The 13,619-nt window shown below is 41.5% G+C and overlaps 1 protein-coding gene across 1 annotated transcript in view; it reads right to left on the reverse strand.

Moving 5' to 3' along the window:
• LOC135205783 (heterogeneous nuclear ribonucleoprotein U-like protein 1) overlaps positions 1 to 13,619 on the reverse strand; it is a 171,160-nt gene that overhangs the window by 18,689 nt on the left and 138,852 nt on the right. Inside the window, exon 6 of the mRNA XM_064236922.1 lies at positions 5,518 to 5,765. Coding sequence (XP_064092992.1) covers positions 5,518 to 5,765 — 248 coding nt within the window. The remainder of the gene's footprint in view (positions 1 to 5,517; positions 5,766 to 13,619) is intronic.

Below are 13,619 nucleotides of genomic sequence, written 5' to 3' on the forward strand. Positions count from 1 at the left end.
ATTAAGTTCAGAATACTCCTGGCGCCTGGGAGGAGTATCGAGGCCTGAAGACTCCTGGCGCCTGGTAGGAGTACGTCGCATCCAATACTCCTGATCCTTAGAATGCGTCTGGTGTTTAGCAGGAGTATTGATCCCGGTAGGCGCTTCCGTCTAACGAGCGCTCTACTTCTAACAGGATCTTCCTCTTCAGCTAACTCTTGGCGCTTGGTTGAAGATCTTGAATGTTGTACTGCATACGCTGGCTCTTTGCGCCTACTCGGAGCCGATGGCCCTCCTTGGCTTGGCGCCATACTCTTGACAGGAGTAACTTCCTTTCTTACTTCTCTCCTGTCTAACGCATTGCTCCCCCCAGAGATGGCGCTTGTGCGACATCTTCCCCGAAGGGTGCGTCGCTCCCGACAGGAGATCGGTATTTAGATCTTTTAATAGGAAGCCTATCATCCTTCTTACGAGTAGGCTCCTTATATAGAGTTCCTACTAACGAGGCTAATTGTTCTGCATATTCATTAAAATTTTCCTGGTTGAGGAATCTTTCGAATCAGGAGGAGGGAGATCTGGAAGGCGCTCTAGGATCCCTTCCAGACCCAGAGTCTGAATGTATTCTAGCCTTCTTTATTACTGAAGGCGCCTCCTTCTTCAGAGAAGCGCTCGGGACTAGAATTGAGTTCATGTTCTTTCATACTCCTCTTCAGAGGACGGGAAAGTTTCGACTCCTTCCATCCTCTCTCAGAGAAGGCGACACTAGACGACGAAAAGCACTCTCGAAGGACGCTTTTCCATTTATAGAGGGTCCTTGGCAGTTTGTGATATGATCGATTCTGCCGAAGGGACGCCTGATCGTTGGGGATTCTCCACAATCCCCGTACGGCTTTCGACTTTCCTTCTCCTCCGGGCCAGGGAGCTTGGAAGAGGTCTAGGCCTGGGAGCGTCGCAGAGACAACCAGACGCCCCCTCCACTACACTGGGGACACTAATATCACTAGCGAAACCACATTCACTTTCCTTACCTTCCAATGCTGCCACTTTTTCCTGCATTTTCTGAAGGGAAGCTCTGAGTTCCGCTATTTCCGAAGCAGAACTAGAGGGATTAGCGATTTGTGAACGGGCTGAAACAGAATGGGCATGATTATCAGAGGAAGAAGCTACAGAACTAGACAGTAAATCATGAGATGTAGACATTCTGCGGGTTTTATAAGCCGCCTTCCTCTCTCTATCTTTCTCTAACTTCTTCAAGTAAGAAGTTAGATTCTTCCACTCTTGTGCACTCAATTTCTCACACTCGTTACACGTATTCTCAATCGAGCACTCAACCATTCTACACCCACTACAATACCGAAGCTTTCGGAATCCTCACCTTACAGCCCTCATTCACACACTCTGAAACTAACACTAGAGTCAGACATATTCACGAATTCCAAAAACCAAGTCCAAAAAACAGTCCACGATAGCGAATGCCAAACAACGATCCAAGTACGTCACCAAATATCAGCGAGAGATGATCAAAAGCTTTGCGAAAAACGAATTCTAGTCAGGAGGAAGTAACAACAATGTTGATACCGCCGGCGACAGAGAGAATCTGATTAGAAAACGGGAATAGTTTCCTAGTCCTGCCACCCAGAGCAGGGCGGTAGATCACCTGACCTACCTGTAGCGAGTGCCGCGAAATTTGAATTTCTGTCGGGGACGACGGAGTCGATAGCTATGTATATATCTGACAGGTAAGTTGAATGTATGAAAAAATAAAATAAAGATGGAGTATACGTATTGCTACCTCTCTTGGTTCGAGGAAAAGGAAGCAGTCTATAGGAAGCCTGTTCGTCTTCTACCTTACTAAGAGATCTATGAAGAAGACTTTCTGCAGGTTCTCACAACTCTTTCCAATAAATGTTAAACATGTTAACAGTTATTATCGTCAATCGAGAAGGTTCTCTTTGTTAACGCGAATAGGAGCGAAAAAAGAGATTCTCGATGCTCTTTGCGATATGAGAGAGTCGTGGAATTGGCCTAAGTGATTAAATGGGTAACGAAATCAAGAACGAATCTTGCCGTTACCGAGCCTGGTGTCCGAGAGGCTACTGGACTCTTAGGTTAATAACTCGCTAAAACGAGAAAATCTTGGATGGTGCTCTTGCTCACTGCGCCAGGCTGGCGCTTCTGGCGCATTGAGCCAGGTTGGCGCTTCTAGCCCTATATGCCAGGCTGGCGCTTCCTTCTAATTCTTTTTAGGTTATGTGCCATAGACACCTGTGCCTTTATGGTACCAGACATCCTTTCACATGTTAATTCCGTTCTTAGTAGGAAAAACTTTATATACGTAGTATAGTCCATTCAGGAGAAACAAGTTCTGCCACAAAAAGAATGTTTCCCATCCGACTCATCCATCTTCTTCTGAGCAGGTACTCTAATAAGCTATGCTTTCGTAAGCCTGAGAGCATTTTATATAATATAATGTTCTGCTGCGATAGAATCCTTTAATAATGTTACCTACGGTAAACTCAGCATTGGAAAGGTTGTACTATCTCTCTTATTGAAAGCTTCTTAGCAAAAGGCATACAATATTTTATTTATGTTAGCTTACTATCCCCTCAATCCGAGGTTAAGACCGCGATTGTAGGGAGAGATACGGATAGTTATTCCATCCCGCAGGAGAGAGAGATAAACCCGACCGCTCATGACTGACACCTACATGGTACTGGCCGTACTGCGTTGGTCTCAGGCTCTCAGCGAAAGCAGTCCCCGTTAGCCGTTCTGGCCTTATTCCTTCCAGAGTTGCCCGAGCTACTGCCAAATTAATAAGGAATTTTATAAAATTATTATCGAACTTCAGGAAGTTCTTATTAAAGCATATTAAGCGAAACAAGACTTCAATAAATCTAGAAGCTAAGTAGGTGTTGTCTTAACCAATCTCTTAAGCGTAGTCCTTCCTAGGAAAGTCGTAGAAGGTACTGGTAATTGAGTTTGCACAGAAAAGAGTAACTACGGTATGTGTTTATGATTTGACCGTATCGTATTCTCATACAGCAGAAACTCTACTACCTTCTACTATCTTCGTTCTTTTCGTTAATAGAACGACAGAAAGAGTATATATATATATATCCTTAAGGAAGGAAGTTAATCCAGGAACTCTTTAAATCTTTGTGATTTCCTCATAAATCGCGGAAGAGACAGAATTCCTGTTCATCACTAGGGTTTACGGAAGGAAGTAGATATTTCCTATCCGCCATCATACCCAAACGTCAATGAGATTCTTATTAAGAAAAACTCCCAAAGCTCTTGCCTCCTCAAAAACGAGGGAAGAGCATGGATGAAGGAGAGAGTCCGCATTGAGAGGAACTGCCTAACACAGGAGTGCTGCTGAATAATGAAAAGGGGCTTCTCTTGGTATCAGAATCCTTGCTGACAAAAGCAACAAAGGCCACCCGTGCGACATCTTGCACCATTTGCCAGGGGGAAGTTGCTCAAGTTGAAAAACTCAGAGGAGTCTCGCGACTGACCCTCTCTCTCAAATGAAGATTTTGGAATATTCTGACGTCTGGCGTCTGGATCCTTGCGCCTGGATAGTTCCGCATGCTAAAAAGGAGACTCGCTCCTGGAACGTTCTGCTTGCGTGGAAGGTTCCCGTGCGCCCTGATAGATCCGAGCGCCTCTAGTCTTGTTATATGAGCCTCTTGCCAGTATACGTTCAATGGAAGCATCCTTCTGATTGCCACTCTACTATAAGGCTCCTCAGTCTAGCCGTCTGTTTTCTCTTTGAAGGCGCCTTGCGCCAAGAAAAAAGTTCTGGAACTCGGCTCGCGTTTATCTGTATGAACGAGGCTCGCGCTAGTCTGTTGGAACGCGATTCGCGCTAGTCTGTTGGAGCGTGCCTCGCTGCTGGCTGTTGGAACGTGGCTCGCAGGCTAGCTTGCTGGCTGGCTCTCAGCCTCTCGTTCAGTGTTCTCTTAGTTTTCAGAGAACGAGCCAGATCGTCCGAACTCCAAACCTTTACATTCTTCGTCTTTTCGGATGTAAGATGAAGAAACGGAAGAAGAGACGCACTTTTTAAAGGATGCCTCTCCAATGGCTATCCCTGCAGTCTGGACGTTTTACAGATCCTGCCGAGGGAAACGGGCGCCCGATCGGTGGGGATTCTCCATAACCTCCGTAAGGCTTTCGACTTTCCTTCTCCTCTGGGCTTGTGAGCTTGGAAGAGGTCTTCTAGGCCTGAGAGCGAGACAGAGCCGATCGGACGCACCCTCTACTAATTAGGACGCCTTTCCAATGGCGAACTTGGCAGTCTGGGACGTTCTTACAGATCCTGCCGAGGGGACGCCTGATCGGTGGGGATTCTCCATAACCTCCGTAAGGCTTTCGACTTTCCTTCTCCTCTGGGTATGTGAGCTTGGAAGAGGTCTAGGCCTGGGAGCGAAACAGAGCCGATCAGAACACACCCTCCACTGCACTGTGAACACTAAAATCACTTCTTACCTTTCAATAGCTCGAATTTTTAGCTACATTCCTTTATCTTCAAATTGCAATATGAATTTGAAGATTCTGTGAAGTAAGAAGGAGATGAGGATACAACACTACTAGTATTGTTAATGCTCTAACTGCTCGTTAGTACGAGAGCTATAAAAACTTCTAAAGGAAGCGTAACTAATTCTATTCCTGACTTCCTCAAGAAGGAAGTTAGCTCAATCAATTCTAACATTTACTACACGTTATTATGAATAAATATTAAAATTTTCCTTCTTGCAAACTATGTGAGTGTCTACCGAAAAGTTCGGTAGTTACACGTAAACAATTCTTCGAAATTTTCGAAGCCAAAGTTATTAAAACAAATTAATATGCGTATGCCGAACCAAATATCCAGTACTTCCCTGCAAAAGATAGCCCAGAAGATCGATGGCGGTGAAATCCAAAAATCAAGTCAGGAGGAACTGCAAACGTTGTTTACATTCAAGCGACAGAAAAAATATGAATAGAAAACACGGGAATGGTTCCTAATCCTGCCACCCAGGCAGGACGGTAGATCACCTGACCTACCTGCAGCGTGTGCCGCGAAATTTGAATTTCTGTCGGGGACGACGGAGTCTTAGCTATGTATATATCTGACAGGTAAGTTGACTGTATGAAAACATGAGTTGGAATATTTGATGTAGCCGCGCTGGTCACCTTCCATGCACTACCCTTTTTGCCATGAAGGAGCCGATAAAGTATACCACATAATGAAGCTGACTGGGAAATTGTAGTAAAACAAACACCAAATGGAATTCTCAAAAGTCAAAACAACACAGAAGCAATAGACAACACCGTAAGATGCAAAAATACCACACAAAAACAGACTACAATGAATATAAAACAAAAAGTGTAAGGGAAAATGTAGTGTAACTGAAAACATTGTAATTGTTTAATAGGTTGGTATGACTGGGATTTCCTACATAGAAATACGTAAGGCAATTCATAATTAATGGGGTTGCAGTAAACAACTTATACTATCTGTTACAATAAAAGCAGTACAAATATGAATACACGCACCGAACTCCTGTTCCAATCATTGTAATAGCCAGCTGAACGACCACTGCGATCTTTGCTGTATCCTCTTTGTACTAATTCTCTACCACCACTTCGGTTGTCTCTGTTGTATCCCCCACGGTTGCCATAACTGCGATTGTAATCACGATTGTCTCTTTCTCTGTTCCATCCTCCTCTGTCTCTGCGGTCCGTGTATCCTCCACGGCGATCACGGTCCCAGCCTCCTCTGAAATTGCTGCTGCCACGATTTCCTGAAAGAATAATATCGACTTAGGAACAGTATCAAGATCAACCAACATGACTGTTTGCTATCCATTTAATAATTCACCCTACATCAGAGCACAAATTTACACAGAAAGGGATATATTCTTTGAGTCAATTTGTGGCTCAGTTAAGGGGGTCCCTGACTCCGTAAGGCCCCTTTATAAAGGTCACTCACTGCTCCATTTTACCTATGATTGGAGGGATTTGCTTCAAATTTTTACCACTTATTAGGAAATTAAGAAATTTGAACTTCAATCTAATTTCAAAATATTCATGAAAAAATAAGGTATATTTTTAAGGCACAATTTTGGTTAACAGCACCACAAGGCGCCGGTATGTCTAACGAGTACATTTGTAGAAATACCGTTCAGACCATAAAGGTTATTCAAATGACAATAAACATTTTTATTGAGTTATTACATAGGTATTAGGGTAAACTACATGCCCATGAGCTGTTGTATGCTGCTGCCTGCCGCAAATAGTTAAAATGTGCAAATTTATAAATGTTCATGCTTTTGTGTTTAAAATGTGGATGAAAATGTATTATGTATGGGGTATTTTTATTTCTGTAAATAATAATATGATACAAATCAAGGCAGATTTTGTAACTTCCCTCCGCATTCGCATTATCAGAGGATGATTTTTCATGTTCCGAAAAATAAATTTACAAAGACTTCACGTGGTTATATTTTATTAATTTGGGAGCTAATTATAACTCTGTGCAACTCGGTCAATTTTTTGCTTTGTTACACAAGCAAAAAATTGAGGTACAAACCGTACGAGTCAAGAGTTGCTGCTGCTACGTAGATGGCATAATGACGAAAATTAAGATAAGTACAGAAGAAATAGTAAATATGTATCTGTTCCATAAATCTTGTAAAAAGCTATACATTACTTCACTGAATCTAATAATATTGCATGTATTCTCATACTACTGTAAAATAGAATACTACTAACACAGCAGTCAATGTTTTGGTTTGGAAATCAGCATATGGCGAATAAGAATTTGTTTTGCCATATTTAACAAAATTCTGAGCGAATTTTCTTGCTTCTAGTTGGCATAAACAAATATCTAGACACTTGACTTACATGAGACTAGGGGAATTTTTCCTTATACGTGTTTTTAGGTGGAAATATGACTTGAATATGTCTCGAGATTGATTTTTTTTATTTTTGTAACAGATTACGTTGGCAGCATGTTTATTAAATAAAACAATAACGTGATTCTGTTAGCAATTTTCCTTTTATATCATCGTAATACGAACTTTACATTGTTTACCTTTTATCAGTGTGAAACCAACAGTCAAGTGTGTTCTTTCAAGCACAGTAGTTTAGATTGAAATGATTTTATCTCAATTTTATCTACGGTTTTGTTTGATGGCACACATTTACTGGAGTTTTATCCTTGTTGCTAATGCATGATAATGGTCATTAGCAGCTTGAACAGTTTTCTCAGCTTCAGCTTAACTATAAATAGGTTTAAATTTAATAATATATTTCCCTACTTATCTTTGCTTTATAGCGAATAAAGTTATTTCATTAAGATATCTCAAGTCCTATTCTACATAATGTTATTATAGCAGCTACAGTAACTGTTTACTATATTATGATGGCTGAAATACAAGCCAAATGGATGTTGTTTTGTTGTTGTCATCCAATTCAGTTGTACTTAGGAAAAAAAAAAAAAACAAGGTCTCATTCAGTTATCCCTTAACCCTTAAATGCCGACTGGACGTATTGTACGTCGACTAAAATTGTCTGTCGGGTGCCAAGTGGACATACGGTACGTCAACTACAAAAAGTTTTTTTTAAATATTCGTGGAAAAATAGTTATAAGCCTAGTTTGCAAAAATTTTAAATCACACGCCTTGAGGGATGATGGGAATTCATGGATCACGCTGTTGTTTTGTTTACAAGTGTTACCCAGCATCAGCAATGCGTCGTCGGAGAGCGGTTTCTTGACGCATTCGTGTTTTGCATAACTTTTGCGAGTGTTAGCGTATCTGTGACGCAACAGAACGTTTGCAGAGATGTCCCAACGTTACATAAAAATCCAAAAACAAAGAAAGTCCAAGACAAACTATAAAACTGCAACAGAACAAGAGTAATTTCTCTATTCAGAAGCACCAGTTTATTTCAACAATAACAGAAAGATACTACCTGCCTGTCAGTGTTTGTAACTATAAGCCCCGAAATTGAGGGTCGGGGGAGAAGACATATAAGCTGGTACTTGCAGAAAAGCCAGAGAACCTTTAAATACTGCTGTCATACTTTTGCTTGGGCAGTAAGTAAAGCTACATAATGGAGAGAGAGGTTTAATATTTTGTATTTTTCATAGCTAACAAACCTGAGGTCTTAACAATAGGATAATCTTCTAGTGCCAGCTGGAAACCAGTTAAAAACAATCAAAGATTATAGAGCAAGGAAACTGTGGCATCTGGCAGCTCATGCGTAAACGAGGTGGATGCTGGTCAGCGACCGGGCTTGGAACCTTGGGATGCACCAGTCTTTCTTCCAACCCGGGATATAAGAGGGGAGGCTAGAGGTGGGCAGTTAACACTAAGACCTCAGGTTTGTTAGCTATGAAAAATACAAATTTGTCATTTATTCATTAACAATAGGATAGACTTATACTTGGAGGGAGGTACAATACCCTGAGCCAAGTTCTAAAGAAGGGGGTCTAAGCCAGTGAGAGAATAGATAAGCAAGTATCTAAAAACTCCACCTTCTGGGATTAAACACAGTGAGACATGCCCTGATTCATTGCATTCGTGGAAGGGAAGAAAACTGTCTAAGCAACAAACCATGTAGGCCACAGGGATTTGTTACTACTCCTCTCTCCCCTTGTCAGAGAGTAAGAGCTACTGAGAAGCAGACTTGCTTATTATATATGAACAAACCAAACAATTCTTCAACCTGCCTGTAGGAAGAAAGGTAAAAAGAGAAAGGATGAGACCAGCTATCTCACATACTCTCTTCTACACCATCATCTTAGGTTAAGATACAAACTGTCCTGTTTGGATGCACTGGATGAGCTACACAATTTGTTGGGCAGCCACCACCGGACCCAAGGAAAAAGTGTCCAAGGATCTGTGGGCAATGTCCTTCAGGAAAAGGAAGTGAACATAGTCTGCTGAAGCCAGGAACCCGCATTCAAAATCCTATGAACAAAAGTTCTTCTTAAATGCCAGAGTGGAATTTATTCCTCTGAAGCCATCTGCTCTAGCCTGCACAGACTCTGTTATAGAACTGAAAGGTGAGGAGCATGCATGCTTAAACACCCCACACAGCCAGAATGAAACGGAGTTCTTGGAAACTTCTACTCTGGACTGGCCAGTGTTAACTTAACAAAAAGTCTACACCTGTACCTTAGGTGAAGAGTCCTTTTTAGCAGCAGCACAGAGCTCTGACAGGTCAATGCAAAAAAGTCTATGACACCTATGCCTTAAGTGAAGAGTCTTTTTTAGAAGTGGCGTAGAGCTCTGAAAAACTGGGACGAATTCAAAGACCACAGACCTCCAACCCCACATTTTTTTAGCGTCATAACTCAGACCATGAAGCTCTCCAACGTTCTTCAAGGAAGCCAAGACCATCAGGAAGACTGTCGTCAGAGTCAGAATCCTGACTGACGAATGACGTAATTGACTGAATATAGAGGTCCTGTGAGACTACTCAGGACCATAGTAAGACCCCATATTGCAGTTTTGAGTCCTCTTGATGAATAAGATTGTTCGAAACTCCTGAACAACATCAAGATTTCCTAGGATGAAGAGATGCTCACGGCCTTCAGGCACAAGACCAATCCCAATCTGGATTAGAAAACCCAGTATCTGCTCACTGAAGTTCTGAGTGGAGGGTAATACCGTCGACAACCCCACCTGCAGTAAACGGCCTACTTGCCCTAGTAAACCACTGAAGAAGACTTCCTGAGATAGTTGGACATCTGGCCTGCTGCTTTGCGAGAACACAGGAGATACTTGACAGTCTCCAGCCGTGAAACAACCGACATCTTAAGAGACTGGCGGAACCTTTCCATGTGAGGCTGACAGAAGATACCTAAGTCCTGGGAACACTGCCTGTGCCCACAGAGGCACCACCAAGGTCATCATGAGATTTCTGGAACTCATTAAATGAATCTGTTCAAGACCTGACGGATCAGGCAGAACGGAGGGAAGGTGTACACCTCAAGACTATGCCAAGGATGCTGAAGAGCGTCCTCTGTCACAGGAAGAGGATCCTGGACAACTGAGAAGTAGGCCTCCAGCTTCCTGTTAAACGAATGGTAGAGAGGTCTAAAATGGGTCTTCTCGAAGATGAAACGGCCTGTCCACTACATCCTAATACATAGACCACTCTGTACGTAGGACTTTACTCCGACAGCTTAGCTTGTCGGCCACCACATTCCTCCTGCCAGGAATGTATCTGGCCATGAGCACCATAGAATTGTTGACTGCCATTGGGGCCTCTTTGAATTTTAGCCAAGCCTAACTTTCTTTACAATAATGTATAATCTACCCACCTGTACACATTCTCCAATACCAGTATACTCCAGAAATCACCTTAGATCAACAACACAACAAGACTTACAACCAAAAAACTCCTACCAGACAGAGGTCTCTCTCCTACCAACCAAACATCACACACACACGTCTCCTTCTCCCAGTGTTATTGTTTACATCCAACAAATGCTGCCGCCATCTTGTCTTCTATGACTTCACAACACAACTTAAATACATCAACAGACACCTTCTAAAATCAACCATATGCTGTCCATACATAGAACACCCACCACATTTCGACAATGCATAAACTACCGATAACAATTATACAATATATAATCACACTAATCTCTTTCTCCCTCCGACTGTTTCCTAACCTAGTCCCCTCTTAATTTCCTTCATCCTCCAACTCTTTACCCTCTGCATAATTTCTAATAATTTCCCCTGAAACTCCTGCTTTATTTAATACACCAGCCACTTGCTCCTTTCCTTTTATCCATCTCACCTCCTTATTTCCCCCAATTCTATGGTTTCCCTTATCGCTGCAATGTCTATTTTTAATCTCTTACTACTCACACCAGTGCTCGATTTGATGGCAGTCATTAGTGTTTTACTATCAGTATTAATCAAATCTTCTAAATTTTCCCCTCCTACTACCTCTTCCCACAAATGTTTGAAATATTTCAATCCTTCTATAGCCTCCCCAACACTCAGGGCTTCAGCCTCAATGGTGGATTTTGCCACTCTCTTGGATTTCCTAGACTTCCACCATATGGGACTTCTCCTCTTCCCATCTGTCAAGGATATAATATAAGCCCAGTTGAGTATGGCCATCTATGTTTCCAAATGAAGCGTCAGCATAAGCTTCCCAATAAATCCTTTCTTCTTCCATCTCACTTATTGCAACTTCGCCCATCATGCTCTTAGTTTTTCTCACAATAAGCTTCTTCATATCGTGAGTTGTTCCTTCTTTAAATGCTTTACTTATTTCGTTAACATCGTATGATATTTCTGGCATGGTATGCAGTGATACCCAATTCAGCTGCCTACCACTGATCTATACTCGGTTAACTCCTTTTGTTCTGGCACTCTATTACCCGTGAACCTTCTAGCTTCTGGTTCTCTTATAGGATTTATATACTGCCACTGATTAAGGGAAAATCTATTCTCCTTCTGCTCTATTACTACTCTTATATTATTAACCCTTTTACTCTCTTGTTCTCCTACTTGCAATTTCCTTTTCAATTTCCCAATCGTTTCCTTTAAGAATCCTTCAGTTCCTCCGTAGCAAAAATCATCTACTATGTATGTACACAAAATGCAATTCAATTTATTGTCCATTTTCCAAAAGAATATATTAGGTTCTAGTCTAATTCTCTCACCTTGAAGCTCCTTCACTACTTTCACCACTTTACAATACCATGCTTTTGCTGCGACCTTGAGCCCATAGACAGTTTTCTTCAACTCCCATAATCCCCTGCAACCATCTTCCTAGGTGGCTTTAAATACACTTCTCTTTGTATCTCGTCATCTTGTAAATATGCAGTTTCGACATCCAATGTATAACAACTCCAATTTTTCACCTTCATTATGGTTAAACAGAATTGTCAAATTTCAGCATTGCATGTGGGAGCGTTCTTTTCCCACTCTGTCATCTCTTCTTCAAACGCTCTAGCTACCAATCTTGCTTTACATATCCTTTCCCTCCCCTTCTATCTTTTCAGTTACTATCCATCTTGTAGATAGCTTTTTGTGCAACGTCATTTACCTCCTCATATACCTGGTTATCTCTCCAACTTTGAAGTTCTTTTTCTTTAGCTTCCATTGCGCTTCTATTTTCAAATCCCAGCAACACCACCTCTTCATCTTCAATTTTTTCTATCTGACTATAATCCCTCAAGTTAACCGACCCTTTATCACCCGACTGCAAGTTTTGTATAATGTACGAATCAGCCCATGCTATGCTTGATCTTTTTTCTGCAAGACTAAATATAGTCCATTCTTCTACTTGTCCTGTACTGTTGCTTATAGCTCTAACTCTATTTCCCTTTTTGAATTTTGGTATCTCTTCCATTAACTCGCCTTCTACTGACTAACTTTCCCTCTACCACATCTCTTTCTATAGCCTCTTCTGTGTAGGCGTTCCTACTGTTATCTCCTCTCCTTCCTGCCAATCTACATTCTCTTCATTCGGGCCATCTGATCTACTATTTACAACATGGGATTTATCTATTCTAGCAGAGATCTCTTCTGTATCTGGTGATCATCTTTGAATCCTAGTCACATGTATCCTAGCTAATTCTCTTTAAAAATCCCCATGTTTAACTAATATTGTTTTCCCCGATACTCCCACTGCCTGAGCAGGTCCTCTCCATTCATTTTCATTTTACCTCTTATAGAATACCTCATCTCCTACCACTGCTTCTTCAAATTTATGTTCTCTTGATGGTTTTGTTTAACGCTTTTCTTATTTTATTACACGACTCATTTTTTATAAATGCTTCTCTAGCCTTGTGCATTGCATTCAGTGCGTTCCTTACCATAATCTCTTCCTTCCCTTTTTCTCTGCTTGCAGGACTTGAACTCTCTTCCCCCATTAGGTTAGGCAGTAAAGGGTTTTTTCCAAATACTAATTGGTTGGGAGAGAAACCTCCATTATTCATTAAGCAGTTTCTAACACTCACTACCCATTTCAATGCTATGGACCAATCTACTTCCTCCTCCTCCATCAACTTTCTTACACTTCCCTTGATCATGCCTACGGTCTTTTCACATAATACGTTGCTTCATGGAGATTACGATGCTTTGGCTAATACTTTAATATTCCGTCTATTTTCCATCCTCCTTACTTTTTTCCATCCTCCTTACTTTTTCCCATCCTCCTTACTTTTTCATTTTGAAATTCTCCCCCATTGTCTGACAATATTTTGGCGGGCGCTCCAAATATAGCAAACCAGCACTCAAAAAGTGTCTTTATTATAGTTTCTGGTTTCTTAACTTTTATCCAACAAACCTGACAATAATTCATCGCCACATCCACTACAGGCGGCCCTCGGTTAGCGGCAGGGGTTCCGTTCCTGGCCGCCGACGCCAAGCGATTTTCGACGCTAAGCGATTTTAAAGCCTATGGCCACCGCACACCTTCTTTCGAAACTCTAGACCAGTCAAAGGCGCCGTAATCCCACAACGGCGCAATAAGTAAAATTATATTTATGCAGTATTGTACTATAGAATTTACTGCACAGCACATGTGGGTGTCTAGAGTATGTAAAGATATAATAAAGTTTATACAGTGTACAAGGTAGCTGTAGTGTTCAGGTTACGATCATTAGTCTTACAATA

Source organism: Macrobrachium nipponense, chromosome 24 (genome assembly GCF_015104395.2).
Source record: "Macrobrachium nipponense isolate FS-2020 chromosome 24, ASM1510439v2, whole genome shotgun sequence".
Lineage (NCBI taxonomy): Eukaryota > Metazoa > Arthropoda > Malacostraca > Decapoda > Palaemonidae > Macrobrachium > Macrobrachium nipponense.